This window comes from Chiroxiphia lanceolata, chromosome 3, assembly GCF_009829145.1.
Source record: "Chiroxiphia lanceolata isolate bChiLan1 chromosome 3, bChiLan1.pri, whole genome shotgun sequence".
NCBI lineage: Eukaryota > Metazoa > Chordata > Aves > Passeriformes > Pipridae > Chiroxiphia > Chiroxiphia lanceolata.
In genome coordinates this window covers 69,863,669-69,882,489 of record NC_045639.1, presented here as the reverse complement: position 1 = coordinate 69,882,489, position 18,821 = coordinate 69,863,669, and the positions used below count along the sequence as shown (strand labels likewise).

Here is an 18,821-nt window from a genome sequence, read left to right as displayed (position 1 = left end):
TAAAACAAGTAATCATTCTGATCTGCAATCAGCCCTAACACAGCACACAAAATACACGAGGTATTGGCAGACACCTAGAAGTACAACAGGTACACACCCATTTTCTGAAGGAAAAATACACAAGACACAAGAGCAGACTCCCTTTCAAAATTCATCTGTTTCATACAATTATTTCTGCCATTATTGTAATTGTTATTAATGCAAAATCAAACTACTAAGGCCATAAATACCCTTCTCACGATCCATAATACTAAATGTTATAGAGAAACATTTTATTCTTTTCTGAGAAAAAGATAACCATGACCTTAGAGTTACTCAATTTATCTAAATGAAAAATTGTCCAGTAAGATAAAATATCATCATTTTAGGTGAGTCTTTCAACCTGCTGCCTTATCTACTGGAAACAAGGACAGCTGCTTAAAGCTGGGCATGGGTATGTACAATAACCTAACATTTATTTTCCTAAATGTTTTTCTCTTCCCCTCCACAGTTTGGGATGTCAGCTCAGTGGACTTCAGCTTCAGCAAGAAAAATTCATGGATTGTTTGCAACCTCCAGCCTGATGAATTTGCTCTTTCATTATCACATCCATTCCCTGTCCAGAATTAATAGTGAGCTGCCCAATAATGCAAGTTGCAAAATCATTTGGCATGAGCAGTACTGCTCAGTGGACAGGAGACTCTCCAGCAATGTAAACCCCACTCCAACCCGCATGAAAGGAGAGTCTACAACCCCCCCCCCCAAATGTGCAGTCAGCAAACAGTTTTATTTCCAGCCAAGTTAAGCAAGGGTTCAGGCAGTCATTCAATAGAGTTTTGTTCGCTGTCTAGTTGGTGGTTCTACTTGGCTATGTCCAAGGGTCATCAACAGGCCTGTGGCCAACAGCAATCATCTAGGAAAAGTGTTAAGAGCATAACACTGTGATTAAATATCAGCACTATGAGTTCCAGAAAGGCCCTGGAGAAGTCTGAGTTCTCAACAGAAATCCTATGGAGACACTCAGTCTGTAAGAATACCACATCCTCCACAGACCAAGAATCTGCTTGGTGAAGGCAGTCAATGGTCTCATCTAACCATTGGACCCCAACCAGGAAAGCTAACAACTTTTCAGCTAGATGATGAAAGAGCAGGATCTTAAAGTTCAGGCAGTCTAAAACAATTCTGCCTTTTGTTTCTGTACATGGCTTTATAATTTCAATTTTACATAAACTGTAAAACATACTAAATCCTAAAAACATCACATGACTTTCTGTGTTCTAAGATAGGAATATGAAGGTTGCTTTCAAGGTGAAGCACAGTGAGGCTACAGTGAGAGAGAGAGGTAACAGTCCCATACTGGAGACCTCTGTATATCAATATAATACCAGTATAACTAATAGTTGTACCGAGTAACTTCACTTGTTTGTAAGGGTCAGTTTTGGAGGCAACAGCTCAGCACTCCGGCTTTGGAAGAGACGTGTCCCAGCAGCATATATGTTGTTAATAACCAGATTATTCTTGGCTTTTTTTGTTAGGTTGTTAACAGAGTGTTTTTCTCTAAATTCCAAAAGTTTCTTCAATTTCTAATGGAAAAAAAAAGATTTTTTATAAATGGTATGATTTTACAGGACCTTATTCTGGATGAAAAGCATCAGTTCACCCTGCTAAGCAAAACACCCAGGGTCACAAAAGGAATGTTCAGTAAAATTCAACAAGGAATTTGCACTGTCATTTGTGGAAGCAACATATACTGAGGTTGGTGAACTACAAGAAAACTTCAATGGAGACTTCAGATCACAAGCTAATTGAAACTCAGAGCAAAGGGAATCTTCTTCCTACTCCTGAATAAGATATGCTGGAGTAAAATTAATGCCATAAGACTACAAGAATGCATTAACTTGCCCATGCTTATTTTTGTTCCACATAAGAGAATTTGTTTTTAACAAAGTCAAACTTGGACAAATTGCAGACATTCCTTTCTGGAACAGAAGACAGTCAGCTAGAATTTAAGGGCAGAAAGCCAAACACGAGTGTAAAAATGGATAATCAGACCATACAATTTAGTGAGTGATGTAAAGGAAACATACAGATCATGATTTTGATGCCTGTGCTGTTCAAGTTTAGAAGGAAAGCATCATAGAGGGTAAAAAAAAAAATTCTATCTGGAAAAAAATATTTAGACTCTTAGCAACTTGTAAGGGGGAACTTTGCCAACAATTCAGAGAGCTGGATAAGAATTCTATAATGGATATCATCAAATGCAGCACACCAATCCTCAAAGTACAGACCAAAACAGACCAGCCATAAATACTGTGTATTCAGACAGCTGCAGTGATCTGTCCAGGCCTCAAGCCTGTCTGGAACTTTTCAAAAAAGAAACCTAGTTGTCTTTACCCTTAAATTGCCCTCAATGCCTTCATGATCGTTTGTAATTAAAAGAGTCAAACAGAAATGGGAGAAAAATGTCTGGCACTGAGAAATCAATTGTCTGTGGAGAAGGTCTGGAGGGCTAAGTCAAGGCAACTCCAGAGCTTGGTGCTTTGAAAGCTACTTACTTTAAGTTTAAAGCAGCCTGAAAAGACTGTTCTCCAAGGTGGGATTCTCTCAGAGGCTAGTAGCAGAGTCCCTAGCACCATTTAAAATCTACCTTTAATATCTACCTTTTTCTTATTCTGCTTTCAACTCATTACTGTTCCAGCAAGCATAAACTCAAAAGTACTGAAGATCCCGGTAAGTTCAATGCCTTCTATACTTAATGTAAGCCACTTCTTCAGTGGAAAATATAGTTATAGTAAGCAAAGACAAATATGCAAACCCAAAAATCATTCAGTGATACTGCTTTTATTTATGAATGCTACTGTACTAGAAGACATGAAATCTATTCAGTTTTGGTGCCATTAGAAACAATGCATGTCTTCGCGTTCTACTTCAGTATGAATCATACAGATGAATCAAAACAACATTCCTGTGTTAGCATGCATTTTTCCTTTAACATTAGAAGTAGACTTAGAAAGATACCAGAATAAACTACAGAACCACTTCATACGTGTGATGATATGAGGTAAAATGACACAGGAATGAAATGAGAGAGCTTAGTTCTAACTTTACTTCTGCTTCTCAGGATCTTCTCAGATCTGCTCCTCACACAGGATTTAATATTGCCAAGACTCGAGTATCCTGAACTTGATACAATGCAGCATTTACATCCACTGGCTTCAGTAAGATTACTCTCAAACATGAAGTTAAGCAAATATTTAAGTGCTTTCCTGGAATGGACTAGTCTTCAACACTTTACAGGGTGCAGTAGATACAACTCAAACTGGTGTTGTATTGAAAATTACTAATCACAGAACAAAACCTTTTAACTTAAACCCGACATTTTAATATAATGTATCACAGCATGCCTGCTCAGGTTACATGAAAAATTCATTAAAACATGATGTGTTCTTGGAGTGGGCAAGGGGGAAAAACGATGTTTTGGCCTTGCAGCATCAGAAGCAGCAAAATTTCAAGAGGTACCTGATAATCTGAAGGCATGACAGGCCCGCCTGAGTTAGCGCCTGAAGGCCCTATGCGTGGTTTCTTGTTGGGAGGCACCTGGTTGAGGCTGGAGTCCTGGCTGTGCTGGAGCCCCGCACCTGCACCCCCTCCGCCCGCGCCAGCGCCTCCGGCCGTCCCGTTGGTCTGGGTGCTGTTCTGCTGCTGCGGCTGCGGCTGCTGCGGTGCTGCCTGCGGCTGCTGCTGAGGTGCTGTCTGCTGCTGATGCTGATTCTGCTGCTGTTGATTCTAAGGGAAGAAGAGACACAACATGGTCACTTGCTCTAAGCTGGGTTTGTGAACTTTACAGAGTTGCCAACCCCGGTGTCACTGAGAAGGAGGCAGGCCCGCCTGCTCCAGGAGAAAATACAGCAAGGTCGACTGTTGGGAGAAGTTTGTTCTCAGTACACTCTTGCACACCTTGTGGGGGTATCCCATTTGTGACTGGTTTTCTTCTTTAACGAAGAGAGTTGGACTTAAACTGGAAAGACAGTCTAGTGCCTCCTACAGCTAGCCAAGTGCTCAGAGGACAGAAGGAACCATTTATAAAGCAGTAATCATCTAACAAACTAAATCAAAACTCCCAAAATTTCTCTAGTACTCAGTGGTAGACATGGTGAACCACAGCAAATTATTCTAAGAGCTTCAACAGCCTTGTTCACTCAGAATCAAAACCATTTTTCAAACTTTCACATCATAATAACCCAAAGAAGCATTACTGTCAGAAAGGTAAGCAAATTGAGACCAGAGAAATTATATAATTTCTTCTAGGTTGCAAGGAAATTCTACCAGAATTCTGCAAAACCAGAAACAGGTTTCATTACTGTTTTGGTCTCCCATGCTTTTAAGCACCTTGCAAAGAGTGTTGTAGTGGAAATAGGGTCCAGCATGGTGCACCAGGCATAGGGTCAGAAAATCTTACTAAAATAGCATAAAAGTGAAAATTAACCAGAGATAAGTAGTTGAAGACAAAAGAGGAGGAAACAGCTGGAGAAGAATTTGGTAAGGGCAGGAGAAGACTAGCAAAGGGAGGGAAGCCAGATAATTAAGATGACACTGGGACCTAGTAGGAAGAGAGACAGAAAAAAGTGCCACAAAAGGGAGAAACAATGTTAAGAAGGAGAACATAAGAGTAAAAGATATTGTACTCTTTTGGCTTCAGAGGGCTACAGACTTAAAAGAGTATTAGGGAAGTGGAAGGAAGGTCAGAAAGTGCAACCCTGCCCTCCATGGTTAGACAGTTCTGGGAAAGACCACCCATTCACCTGCTTTTGAGCACCAGGGATGGCTCCTCCATCAGAGCACTAAAGCACATAAGAAAATTGCAAAGAAAAGCAATTTCACTCCAAATGTGAGATTTGTCAATTGGTTATCATAGAAAAAACCTACAACTGACATGGCTTGAACTGAAAAGCCTTATTAGCCTTCCCCCAGGATAGTATTTTTTTCCTAGAATATCTGCTTACATAAAAATTCAAGCATGGTAGTCTTTTATAAAACCCTGACTTTATTAGCTTCCCAGAAATCATGACAACTAGTTGCCACTAGGAGAAAATTCTTGATGCCCCAATCATCAAGATGCACTTAATTACCTCAGATAAAGGACACAAAAGATCTGTATCTAAGCCATTCATTACAATGGTCTCCCAAGATACATTCAGATGAAATTTGCAATGATGTATTCATTTAAGATTACAAAGAAGCTTTGCATCTCTAAGGACTTCGGCTTGCAATTCCATTTCACGTTCAGCAAAACTAATAATGTATCCTCCTGCCTATAGTCCTCAAATCCCATCTCAGTCAGATTCTGTATCCTGTGAAATTTAGATTTCAATAATTTAAAAAGTTAATCAAACTAGCTTGTAAAAAAATCTATTAAGAAGCAATTAATCTTTTCATAATGGTTTGAGCTTCACTTACACAAAAATCAATAACTAAGGCAGTATTTGTGCTAGAATTCCCTAATTTGTGTTTTCATAGGGGTCTTTGGATGCAAGTTGAGGTTGTTGCTACTGTGTGAGCTGAAAAGCTGCAATTCTGTTATGTGTAAACAAATACTGCAGGAACACTCATAATTAAAGACGAGTTTGTTGAGGTCCCAAGTTTTGCGCTTTGGATTTTGGCACAAAATTTACTTGATTAGCCTGAGCTTGCTCTTCTGTGGACCTGCTCTGTCAGACTACAGCTGGGGTCTAGTTGCACCACGTTACTGCACAAAAATGGCTTACACCAGCAAAGACATTGTCCTCGGGTCAGTCTGGTTCATGGTGGTTCCTAAATGAATAAACTTATAAAAGGCCTACAGTTAACAACATATTGCCACCTGTTACCTCAGGCACAAATTACCAAAATCAAATTTTGGTTCTACCTACAAAAAAACCCAGCAGAAACTTGCCTAACAGAATTTGAATGAGAATAGTTTCCCTTTGTGCTACAAACCCTCATTTTAGTTTTGCTGACTAACAATTATGCATTTTGAAGAACGGATGCTTATGTTAAATGTTATTCAATTCAGATTAAAGTTCCAAATAAGCAAACACAGAGAACTTCTCCAGGTTTCCAAAGGACTATACAGATGTTTATGGTTTTAAAACAAAGCAAAAACAAAGCAGTATAAAAAAAAAATAAACCCTTTCATTTACAATAACATCATAAAGCAACAAAACATGGTACACATTTAACTTCCCAAATATCCTTTACCTCCACATTGTCTACGCTGTGGGAACACATTCAATGAGTAACGTGTGGCATATTACTCAACCGGTCTGAAAAAAGTTTAATTTGGAGTGTGCATAAATACGTGACCGTCATCAACAATCTGAAAGACCATTTATATATTGGCTGTTTTGAATATAAATATGCCATTGACATCACCCCCCAAAGCACTCCCAGGAAAAAGGTATTTATTTTTAAGTACACTGACTTGAAAGTAAAAAACCAGAGTAACCTTAATTCATAAGGTTTCTTCTTGTTTGTGAAGCTGTGAGAGCTGAAGCAGAACTCGTAACTACATTACAATCAAATCACTACTATGACTTTCATTTTATTTTTAAGGGTCTGTTTCCTCTTTTTGAAAAAACTATCTGGACACAACAATCATGGATGTTACCACTTGCTCTCAGTACAGAAGAACTGCAATATCAGTTCTGAACACAAAATTTGCTCTCTGAAATGTATTTTTAAACTCAGCTTGTTTGTCACATTATGCAGAAAAACAAAAACAGAAGATGCACGTAGTCCAATGGTTTCTCCAAAAGATAACAGTCCTTCTCACATAGTCCTCAGATTATTACAGTTCAAGACTGTTCTCTTCACATTTTGTTAGTTATACTATTGGTGTCGCACTGTACACTGTTAAGTGAAAATAACAAGCTGTTTTTTACACCAGCCTTCACAGCATGATGGGACAATCACTGTGGTCACGTAGCACAGCTGAGCTACACACACCAAGCAGATCAGATTATGTTGCAAACACACCAAAGTTTACTATGCACACAAACAAGTTCTCGCCCATGTCTATGGGGCTATGAGAAAAAGAATACAAAAGAAGCAGATTGTCACTACTTGAACAGTTCACAGTCCTTACTACTCCTGTGTTTGAAAGCCCTTAAAACATGATCAGGAAACTGTGTGCAGATGGATGAAATGTTCTGATGTAGTGCCAGAAGCGGGCTGCCACTATTTATTTGAGACCCCAACAGCCATCTACATTCAAATGGCTGGATGTACGCCAGTCATACAATGAAAATGCCATTCTCTTCATGTGCTCACAATGTATTTTCATCACGCAATGCTGGAGGAAGCAGCAAGGTCCTCTTGGAATGACAGTAGCTGAAAGCAGGCTATCGCTGACACAACAGCCCATAAAGCTCATTTCCTCACAGGTCAGGGTAAACCATGCTGGTAATACCACCTGAGGCACCCCAAAGTCATCTGATACTTTTCATATTTCTGAGAAGCAGTTTTAAGAGAGCTGAGCATTACCTCGGAAAAATATTTTTTGTTAACTCTTCGTATTTCATTAGTTTTCATTTGGTAGCACCATGATGCTTTCTTATTGCATATTTAAAAGTGGGATTTTTTTAAAGAAAAAAGGATTTTATTATACCTTATCCCCTTTCTCTTCAGGTTCATCTTCATTGAGGAATTCTCTTTTAGGATATGGAATCTGACAGCCAGCAAACACACTGAAACACAGTAAACAGTAAACACTCCACAAATATATACATATGGCATACATTTACTTAACACCATGTTAAAAACAAGTGCATATAATGTAACTTAATTTCTTGTATTTCATGTGTTCTGTTTCCAAAAGTGAGTGGCAGTGTGAGCACTCAAGATAGGTGCTGATCATAACGTCAGATCTCTTTGCTGTTGGCACTAGGCTGTCATTTAGAAATCATGGCATGGTTGAACATGCCTGAATGCCAGAACGACCACTTGTTGATCTAGATGATAAAATGAACAAACACAGTGTCAGAGGTTCCACAACACCCAGTCAGAACATGCATGGCTCACTGAATAAAGGGCCTGATCCAAAGAGTATTAGTGTCTTATGAACCTGCCTTGGCTTACAGCAAGCTTAAATATATTTGCCAATCACAACTGCATAGTTACTTTCAATAAGCTTCCCAGGTCTTGCTGAGGGAAAAAAGATAGTTTTCAAGTTCCACTCGCCAATGGAATTTGGAACATTCCTTAATGATTATGGCAGACACTTTATCACAATGTTATCCTGTAATCCATGAGGAGCTATAGCTCTACCTAGGATAGCATCAGATAAACGCTAAACAGAAAATTACTGGTAGATCTTGCTCAGTATCAATTTCTTAGATTTCTGCATCAATGTTCAGAATACAATCAACGTGGTACGATTTTTAAAAGGGTGTAAACAAGAAAAAGAAATTTAAAACCCCCCAATTAGTCTCAACTAGATTCCTTTTGTACTCCAGTGACTGCTCCCTCCTTTTAGTGTTGCCTGCTAGCAGAGGAAACAATGAAAGCAAAGGTGGAAGTCTCCCTGCATCCAGTTCCCACAGAACATAATGCTATGCACCACCATGCTTCTAAACACTGGGAAGAGAAACTGTAAGTCTGCCAGTTGGAAATGAATATATAATTTGAACTTTTCGCAACAATAAAATACAGAGAGACAAATTCTGTACTCTCAAGCCTTTTGAACAAGGGATATGTGGCATTTTAGGCAGCCATTTATCTCTTTACTCTTCTGTTACCCTGTGCAAGAGGGCATAGGAAAGGGCTGTAGGTCAGAGAATTGTCCTAATCTTAGGGAGAGGCACAATCAAACCAGGCAATGGAAGACAGGGCTCTGTGAGGCTTCGTAAGGTAGAACAGAAGAGGGCATAGATTAATTCTCTAAATACTGCAATAATATTCTCTCTCTAGTTTTGGTAGTATGCTCAGAATTACACCACTAGTGTGGTACTGGGTTATTTTTCATGACCATTTAGTTCTGGCACCAGTAGATACAGACTACTAGTGTAGTTTCTGCTGAGCATGTCTGAGCTACTACTTCTCGTGGACACAGGCAGATATCTGAATGTTTCAGATGTCATGTAATTTCAAGGATGAGCATATAGCAGAAAGAAGATGTGCACAGACAAGGGAATACATACTCTGATGTAGGCAGAGGATCCTCTTGAAAGTAGGGGTCCTGCAAAGCCTGCTCTGAGGTAATTCTCTTTGTAGGGTCCATAGTAAGAAGCTTCTGAAGCTGTAAAGCATAACATTAAAAATAGCAAAAAGTTCATCAAACTACTATTTTTCAAACTATAACTTGTATGTCTTGGATTGTAGATTACTAAATTATTTTCCAGACAAGCATAAGTTAGCACTGCTTGTCCAGTGAAGTTCCCAAGAACTACAATGTACATCCATCAAAGTACTGTGAAGTACAAAGGTTGTGAAGTACTTCTCATGTAAGAAACAGTTAGGTGTATTAGGCAATATTAATTGCTAAGGCTAAACCACTGTGCTAAAGTAACACTAAATTCAGCTATTACAGGTTCATAAAGCATAATTTATAAATAATGGCTTTTTGTTGTGGCACATGTATAGCTTTTATACTGTTCTGTACAGCTAATGCCAAATGAAGTGTCAGAACAGACTGAACATAACCAAGACTCTTCATATCGCTTTAGGGACGGAAACAATAAATCTTCATTTCTTGCGCTGGCAGCATTCCAGACACAGAGCACTCCGATACTCATGCAGCTCCTCAAACCTACTCTAATTGGCACTGAAACGAGAAAGAGGGGGAGCAGACCCTTCCTAGTAACCTTTCTTCCTTGCTAGGAGGAAAATAAGCCTAAATCTATTAGCCAGAATGCTTTTGACTGCAGCAGGCTATAAAAGAGAATTACAATACATTAGTAGTATAAACAGCAATTACAGGCATATCATACCATTTTAAAGAGTTACTTATTTATCACATTCTGATAAACTCACAGTAGGAAATTTGGGTGCTCAAATTACATTATACAGTATCCTGCTCTCATGCAATCCTCTCTTAATTCAAGCCAGTAGTAAAAATAAAATTCCTTCTGCAAAGGATATCTTAGCTCAAACTGTCTTTCGGTCCTCCAACAAAAACTGCCTGAATATTCAGTAAAAGAATGTGATTTTGGCATGGGTATTTGGGGCTTTTTCTTCCAATAAATTAAAAATCTGATATACAATTCTATATTCTATACATTTGCTACAATAAGCAGCCTCAGTAAGACTACCCATCCTCCTCAAGAAAGATGATTCCTTGTATTTCCTTTCTCAATAGTTATAGTTAATTCTAGGCCTGGTAGATAAGGCCTATTAAATTCTTTGTACTTTTGCCACTTTCTTCCCACCTATCCTTATTCACATATTTTATGGGCCATGGACCTCAACAGACTGACAACACAACAAAGAGCTATTTGGGCTGTCTCTCCACCTATCAGTTCATTTGCAACCAGCTCCTGAAATTAATTCTGCTGCTTGCCTAGAGATACACCTCAAGATAGTCCTGCACTGCACACACCTGGAGAGCTTACCTGAGACATTTATTTACTGTATTTTTGTGTGGTCAGATAACTCTTAACCCTATGTTTCCCATGCATCTTAACAAATCAAACTTTTAATGTGCTGTTGTCTCTCTACACAGTGACCTCACACAATATATACCACAATTTGGGGACTCCAGTATCTTTACTTCAAATCACCACCTCTCCCTACGTGCAATTTTTTTGTCAGTTATAGCAGCTTCTGACACATTTCTTCTCCCCAGTTTCTCCACAGTGACTGGAGGACAAATACGCATATTCTGTACAAGGCCACTCCTGGTCTTTGGCACCAGATGTCATCCTTGACAGAAGAGTAGAGGGCATGAGCTCTGCCCCCTGGACTCCTTCCTCAGACCTGCTTGCTGCAGTACTAGGAGAAAGCTCATACAGTTTGCTGCCATATAAACACCATCATCACAAACTGCCTCCAAACATGACCTGTATTCTTTGTCACTCAAAGATAAGACTGATGTACCACAGCAGAAGACCTAAAGATATCTTGGACCTTTTAATGATCTGCTCTTTCCGTCAGCGTTCACCCTTCACCCCGAGGATACCATCAGTTTGCTCATTCCAAGTGACACCACACCTAACATCACTCCAAGTGAGATAATCTGCCTATCAGTGATGCCACTGGAAACCAACTTTCTTTTAGAAGGTCTGGTTACATGTAGCTTCTGGGAAAATGAATATAAAATGTCTAGAGGCAATTTGTTTTCAGGGTAGCAGTTGCTAACACAACATAGCAAACCCATGAGACTAGACTTCATCAGAAGTCTTACTTTCAGTAGGTCTCAAAATTGCTCACTCTTGAGCTCCCCTGGCCTGACATGACAGCTATAAATACTATGCTTGTAACTCTTCCAGGACAGTAAGAATAGATGCCTCTTCCTGAATGGAAAACATTCTGCCCTTCGTGTAGATATTATCATTCAATGTCAATCAGCAGAACGGCACAATATTCTCTTTCTCAAGAGCCACTTGCTATCCTGCACTGGTCTACTCGATGCCATCTGTTCTCCAAGCACCACACTTTCTGTACTCATTAGCACAAGGTCTTGATCAATGACTGTTACAAAGCAGATGTCTTCTGAGGTCACCTTGCAAGATGGAGGTTGCCTCAAAAAATAACTACCTTGGATAAGAACAAGGAGTTTTAGGGAGTCTGCTTCAAAATACATGTACCTCCAAGCTCATTAGCAGACATATTTCTTATCTCATGATATGGGAGAGCAATGCACACCTTTCCTTTAAGATCTGCTGTATTTTAGGATCTTTCACGAGAAAAGGTAGGTACTGAGCCTCTTTGCTGTAGCATGGCTATGGCAATTTTTAGGTGCATGAACCTCCTCAGTACAGCAATGAGGTGTGAAGAAGGTTGTTCATACTCCTGGGCATTCTCATGCAGATCTCTGGGAGACTGGCCTATTTGAGATCAGCCTCCATCTCTGTGGCTGATCATTAAACTACCCTTATTCATCCCTGATTATGAACTGTGAGAAAAACCTAACAGAAACTACCTTGATTAGCGAACTAACCCTTCTTCAGGATGTTCAGAAAGAACAGCAAAATATGGTTAGTTTTTTGTTCTTTAAAGATCTTGTTAATATTTCCTCCTGGAAAAGCAGCCTACCCACCCAAGATAACTCTCAACTTTGTGTTCACAACCTTGATGAATTAGCTATGTATGCTGACAGCAACCCATTTGCTTCTCTGCCTTTCCACCAGGTTTTCTGGTGGCTTCCACCTTTTGTAGGAAAACATGGAAGTTCACGTGCTAATAATGTCATCTTTTCAGTTAGACTTATCCCCCAGGTGATTCCAATGTGTACCCAGTAACTTGAGTTTAAGAAGTTTTAATTCATTTTTATTCAAGTCTCACACTTCTTATGGGAATGCTTCCCTTCCACCCACTTGGGATTAACCTACTCTGTTTCCACAGCTATTTGTGTCATCATCCGGCAGCTACTAACAAGTCGAAGAGCAAATCTTTGCCAGGACCTAGAGAGATGACTGCTATGCTGAATCTGTAAGTGAAAATAGACCACTGGAACTCAAGCTGCACTAAGCCTTATTGCAGAGGCTCCCTTTTCACAGTACTAGCAAAGTCACTTTGAACTTAATTCCTAAATTTAGACAGCACTAATTCATCACAGAGGCATCCAGGAATGATCCACTGGTCTACAGTGGATGATAACTAGGTAACCAGCATATATATGTTTAGGGATTTTGTTTGGAATTGCACACAGAATAGTGGCAGATTATTGTCAGGGGGAAGAAAAAGAAAAACAAATTACTACAGAAAATAAATTTCTCCTTTCCTCTTCCCTTTCTTCACAAAACTCTTTAGTTTTTGGGAGGTCTCTAGCTCTCTGAGACAACACAGAATCAAGACATATACTATACTCACTCTCCTATTTGCACAACAGACCTAAAGGTAAGGCTGAATATACAAGTGCCTTGCAGATCTTAATTACAGGAACTCTCAGATCTCCAGTACCAGCAGTTTAAGCACACCTCAGCATAAATGTATATGAAGAAAACACATCTCAAAAATGGTCAGTTAGTGTTAAATCGCTTTCTTTAATATTGGTGTTCATTAGAGTGAGATAGAAGAACAGACACAGATATTACCATTAGAAATGTATTTCATTCCTGTCATCACAGCAATTTTCAATTTGCACCTACCAAAAGAAAAACTTTGCTGTCAGGCTTGACTTTGTGTTTCTCCATGTATTTTATGAGGCTACTATTGGCATATCTGAAAAATACAGTTAAAGAAAGACATGTCTGAAATAATACTGCATTAAAAACATGGAACTCTATCAAAAACATTTACCAAATCACAAAAACATTTACCAGCCCTTAGTAAGTAAGCTATAAAAAGAACTACTATCAGAAGACATGTGAGATATTTATCTAGCAGTTGCACACATAAAGTGTGCTTTTCACCAACAAGAGTGGTATCAACTGTGTAAAGATTATTTCCATGAAACATGCAACTTTTATAGTATATGGATAAACTGTTGATATGGACATATGACAGGGAGACATAACTTGAAGTTTATACCCTAGTTTTCTAAAGCAACTCTGCCGCAGAAAGTGTTCAGCCCTTTGTAAGAGCTCAACATCTAAGCTATTAAGTCGTTTCCGGTTACAATTTGGCAAAGCAGTTAAGGTTACCACTATGTCTTCCCAATCCCAACCTGCAGCAAATCATATAGTACTTTCAGCTTCCAAGCTCAAAGATGTCTCAAATATTTATTACCTGTGCCTTGCCTTTTATTTACAGCTCCAGAGGTTATCTATAGCCATTTTCAAAAGAAAGAAGCTTCATGCACAGATAAGCTTCATGTCTTGTCTAAAAGAGAGTGTAATGAACCCATGGCAGAGCTGGAAATAGAATCCAAAACTTCTGAATTCATGTCCTCTGCCTTACAACAGTCTGTTTGGCTCCTTACAAGTTTTGATCTATCACCACCACTTGACTAATTCAGCCAAAGCACCAGAAAACAGTAAAAGTGGAAAATTCTCAGACCCCAGACAGGCTTTGAATCACAACCTCTTCCATAGAAATTTCTGTCCACTGTATTGCTGTCTCTGCATTTCTGCTTGTCAAAAGTACCAGTACTTCCCTATTCCTTCTCACACAAAATGAGTGAAGTTATCTTGAACATGGAATGTAAGTGGGTTAAGCAAGCTCATTTGTCTGTTCCTGCCATAGATTAAATGACATTTATGACAAAATCCTTCTAGAGAAATGGGGAGGCCACTCAGCTGATGTTTTTAACAAGCAGCTGTGGAAAAGAACAGCATTCAAGCAAACCAGCTAGTTCAAACAGGACAGCTGTCACAGTGTTAGAACCCGAATCCTCCAACATCCCCTCGTCAAAAAGTCAGAGCATAGGAGCTGATTTCTGCCTCTGCTACATTCAGTGAACTGCTGTTGCATTATCATTACTTACGTTGTTCTCCTAAAATCTTTCTGAAGAGTTGGATATTCTGGCATCTTTCTTATGTCTTCCCAGTCTTTATCTTTGGTAGGGAGGGGAAAAAAAAAGCATTTACAATTCTGAATGTGTAGGTTAAGTAAAACATGAGAAGAAATAACTACAGCAGTTGTTTGACTTCCTGTTTGTTGGCCAGTGCTATTGTTTCATAATTGTCAGCATTTCCAAATCCATCAAATTGTCAGATTCTTTGTACCTATACAAACAACTACTCATTTCCTTTAGAAAAAAAAACAAACCAAAAAACCCAAAAAAACCAACTCAGTAGCATTACATCTGATGCTTTAATGAAAATAAATTACCTGCAGGGAATCCCATTACACTGAAAATGCGGTCTAGCTGATCGTGATGAAAAGGATTACTTGTTTTGATGTCCTCCTGGCGACAGTGAAATATAGGTTCTGAAGTCAACAGTTCAGCAAATATGCAGCCAATTGCCCAAATATCTACGAAAAAAGGAGGATGATTCATGCAAATGTACTGTACTTAATCTCTCTGTTTTTTGTTTCTGCACAAGTTCTCAACCTTCACAGTAAAATGATATACAGTACTTTAAAAATAATGCATTAGTATAATACATTAAAAAAAGGGTAAAATCTGGAGGGTTTTTTTTCAACCAAAATTAGAGTTTCCAAATCCAAGTCATACAGTGGCAGTCCAGCACTTCATGTATTCACAGTTATGGCAGAAACCAACACAATATTTGCTGACGACATAGTGCTTAAAGGGCATTCAACTGACCATCAAAATCAAATTATAAATACCCCATAAAGATATATGGTAGAACTATTATTTCAATGTATTTCAGAACAATTTCAAACAGATAACTGATAACCAAATAAACACTAAGAAGGAAAATACTAATGACTCATATGTTCAAGCAAATGGTGCAAGACAGTCACAATGGAGAAACAAGATCCTAATTTTAATCAAGAGTAAAACAGTGATACCAAACTTCAAAAACAAGAACACTGCAACAATACTTTAATTCCCTCATCTACATCTCACGCACATAAAAGAAAACTAAAGCATAGTATTTAACAGTTGGACTTGATGATCTCAGAGTCTTTTCCAACCTTAATGATTCTGTGATTCTATATGCTGATGTTTTACTGAAACAACAAAAAACACTCTCCGTATTTCACTGACATGCTTTTTTAGATTAAATCTATTGTGGACAAGAACATTAATTTACAAGAGAATAATTTTCTAGATTACATGTATTCATTTTAGTTACTGCTAATCACCACCCATCTTAACGTTCCGTATGACTCAAATGCTTTATTATGCACCTTAAAATGAAAGTGTGAATTTGTCAGTGAGAAGAACATGGTTACTGTCCTAAAAAAAAAAAAAGTATTTGTTACACCAACAAATATGTGTCTGGGATTTAACTTTGGGAAAAGATGTTGAGATCAGATGACTAATGAGCACAGATTGCTGAATACAAGACTGTGGAGACTTATGTAGTCATTGAGGTTAAATTAGATGACCCTGAGACATTTTTTTTATTTTTTCAAATTTAATGGCACAAATTAAAGAAAATAACTTTAATGTATACGTTTAAGAGATAAAAATTATTTAACTGGAGTTCGGTTTATTGGATTCAGACTAAAGAAAACACCAAGAGAGGTCTCTGAGACTCAAAACCCCATCTGTTGTCAACAGTGGTCTTTGGCCTATGCTGCCTGAGACACAGGGTGTCCTGAAGAAAAAGCACTGCTCTCTTTATGCAGGCAATGAAGAAATAAGCCATCACACTCTTTGCCAAAACAGGTCAGTTCCATTTCCATCATGCTACAGGTGTGGAGCTTGGGGTGTCCTAACATATAACCCTTTCTTCCTACTTCCTTTACAGGAAAGTCTGATGACATTTCACTCAGACTTTACAGTTCTGACAGGGTGTAACTTGCTCTGTGCATTACATCACATTCTTGAGGTTTTATCTTCCTTTCATTTTTCTATTAGCCTTATCTGCATGAAAACAATATCTTTAGCTGTTGAGATTTTATCTGCTCAAGCAGCTAATGCAGCATATTAATCGCAATTGCTGCCTCGGTAGTAGGCATAAATTATCTACTCCAGAATGAAAATTACTTAATATCTGAAGAATAGAATCTTCAATTAACAGTATCTATTTGTTCATTTTCAGACTAAAGAGAAAATCCTCCCAGAAATGGCTTATCTAGAGGCAAAAGGAATTGCAGCTCTCTTGGTTTTGCTGGCTTTCTGCAGTGCTCACCATCCATCACATAGTAAGGGAGAGGCTGGACCACTGCTCATTATTCTGTTCATTACTGCTCTACCCAGACTGACCTTTTCCTTTTTAAGAAAAAAAGTAAAATCTAGTATTCGCATTGACAGCAAAGCTGAACTGGGAAATCTCCCTGATGAGATAAAGCAAACTTCAAAACTGTTTCTCCTTCATCATTTGAACTGTGCGAGAGCAGAGCCACCATGGAAACACATTCCCACTTCCTGACCCAGTGATTACTACAGAGAGTACATTCTAAACCCTTTGAGAATTCAGAAAGGCAAACATTGTACCAACCGGATGTTATATCTGACTAAACACTGGTAACTCCCAAGCTGGTGTTATAATTTTCTGTGGGATGGCATTATTGGGAAACTATTCTCACAGTTAATAATTTTCTGCTAAGTTTGGCAAATCCCCCTTTTTTTAAACATTCATAATTCACAGTAATAATTTAACACACATGGCATTTTTTCTAGCAGGAATGCCTCATTAAATTCTGCCAAGTTTACAAGCTTCATAAATGGAAGCAGTCTTAATAGGTACTTATCTCCTACATTGTTCATATTAGTCAAGCAAATACAAACTTCAGCTCTAACTATGGAAAAAAATTTCCTACCTAGTGCCATTTCACGTTTTCAACTTGTGGGTCCTAAAATAAAGTTTAATTATTATTACATGTATTCCAAATCTATTCCAAGTAAGAAGTACTACCCCTCAGAAGAGAGCATGGACAGGGCAAAACTTAAACCACCCAAGTAGTATTTTTCAAGTACAGTGTATTATTAGTTTAATGCACATCATCTGCTTCTAGCACAAGAGGAACTTCTCATATTGTTGTATAACAATTTCATTATAAATAAAACTTCTTTTAAAAATCAAGTACCAAAATAAGTGGTAAAATTGATCCAATAATTGGTTCACTGCTCTGCCCTCTACTAATGACCAAGAGGGTGAGTTGTCTCATTGCTCTCAAGCCAAAGCTAAAACTACAGACAGTATCCATTTGTTATGTCCCAGACCCACGGAAAACTGGGACATACAGGTCCTACAAAGTTGCAATGGGTACTAAGTGGTTTTCCATCTGATATCTTGGGAGGATCCTAATAAATTTAGCTTTTTGAGATGTGTTGTCTTGTTGGGGTTCACCCCTCCAAGACTTCCCACTTTCCCCAAGTTTACACTGAACCTGAGTGCAAGCCAGTTTTGCTCCCTGGGTCTGGGAAGAGGGGTGGGAGTGACTTCTAACCAAACAGCTTGCTCAGGTTCTATTCAGTCCTACTCTCCAGCAAAATATCTTTCCATTGTAACAATACTTTTCAAGTACTGTATAATTTTATACAAAGAACAGAAATAGCCTTTTAAAGGTGGCCACCTGTGGTTAGAAAACAGACTTTCCATATATATACCTGCGTGTAGAGATTATTAGAATATTTGTATGGCTGTCTATGTCCCAGTTTTAAAACCTGTGACTCTTACAGCTTATAGGTCACCTGAAAAAATCCCCCACGTCCCACTCTACTTGGCACAGCAGCCAAGGAGCAAGCACAAGAGGATGGTGACATAGCTGTTTTAATGATAGCGATGATTAAGCAGACAAATGCTCATGTATTCTTTCACTTCTGTGGCCCAATAATCTCATTTCTGTGTTTGTTCCAGTATCTTGGAAACATTCTTTAAGAATACTATGACCATTCAAGACAATAAGGCAATTTACTGAGCAACAGCCCCGACTCTCAAAATGAAACATCTTTTCCCATGCATATTAGCCAAAATGTTTCACTGAACACAGGACAGAATTCAAGATTAAATATGTTATGATTCTTAAATATATGCAAGAAAATAAATATAACAAGCTCTTGGTCTCATATAATTCTTTAATTAAATTCTGTTAAACAAAGTGAGTAAACACTTGGAAAGCATCTATTTAGCTGAAATCAATCTGAGGAATTCATAATTAGTGAGGTTTGGTTTAGTAGCATC

At 38.5% G+C, this 18,821-nt stretch overlaps 1 protein-coding gene across 2 annotated transcripts in view; it reads right to left on the bottom strand.

Moving 5' to 3' along the window:
- Positions 1–18,821, bottom strand: part of CDK19 (cyclin dependent kinase 19) — a 118,815-nt gene that overhangs the window by 4,645 nt on the left and 95,349 nt on the right. For both annotated transcript variants that reach the window (XM_032682370.1, XM_032682369.1), the window contains exons 7-12: positions 14,887–15,030; positions 14,540–14,609; positions 13,263–13,335; positions 9,156–9,253; positions 7,625–7,703; positions 3,499–3,765 (exon numbers count right to left, since the gene is read on the bottom strand). In XM_032682370.1, the coding sequence (XP_032538261.1) occupies positions 3,499–3,765; positions 7,625–7,703; positions 9,156–9,253; positions 13,263–13,335; positions 14,540–14,609; positions 14,887–15,030 (731 nt within the window). The remainder of the gene's footprint in view (positions 1–3,498; positions 3,766–7,624; positions 7,704–9,155; positions 9,254–13,262; positions 13,336–14,539; positions 14,610–14,886; positions 15,031–18,821) is intronic.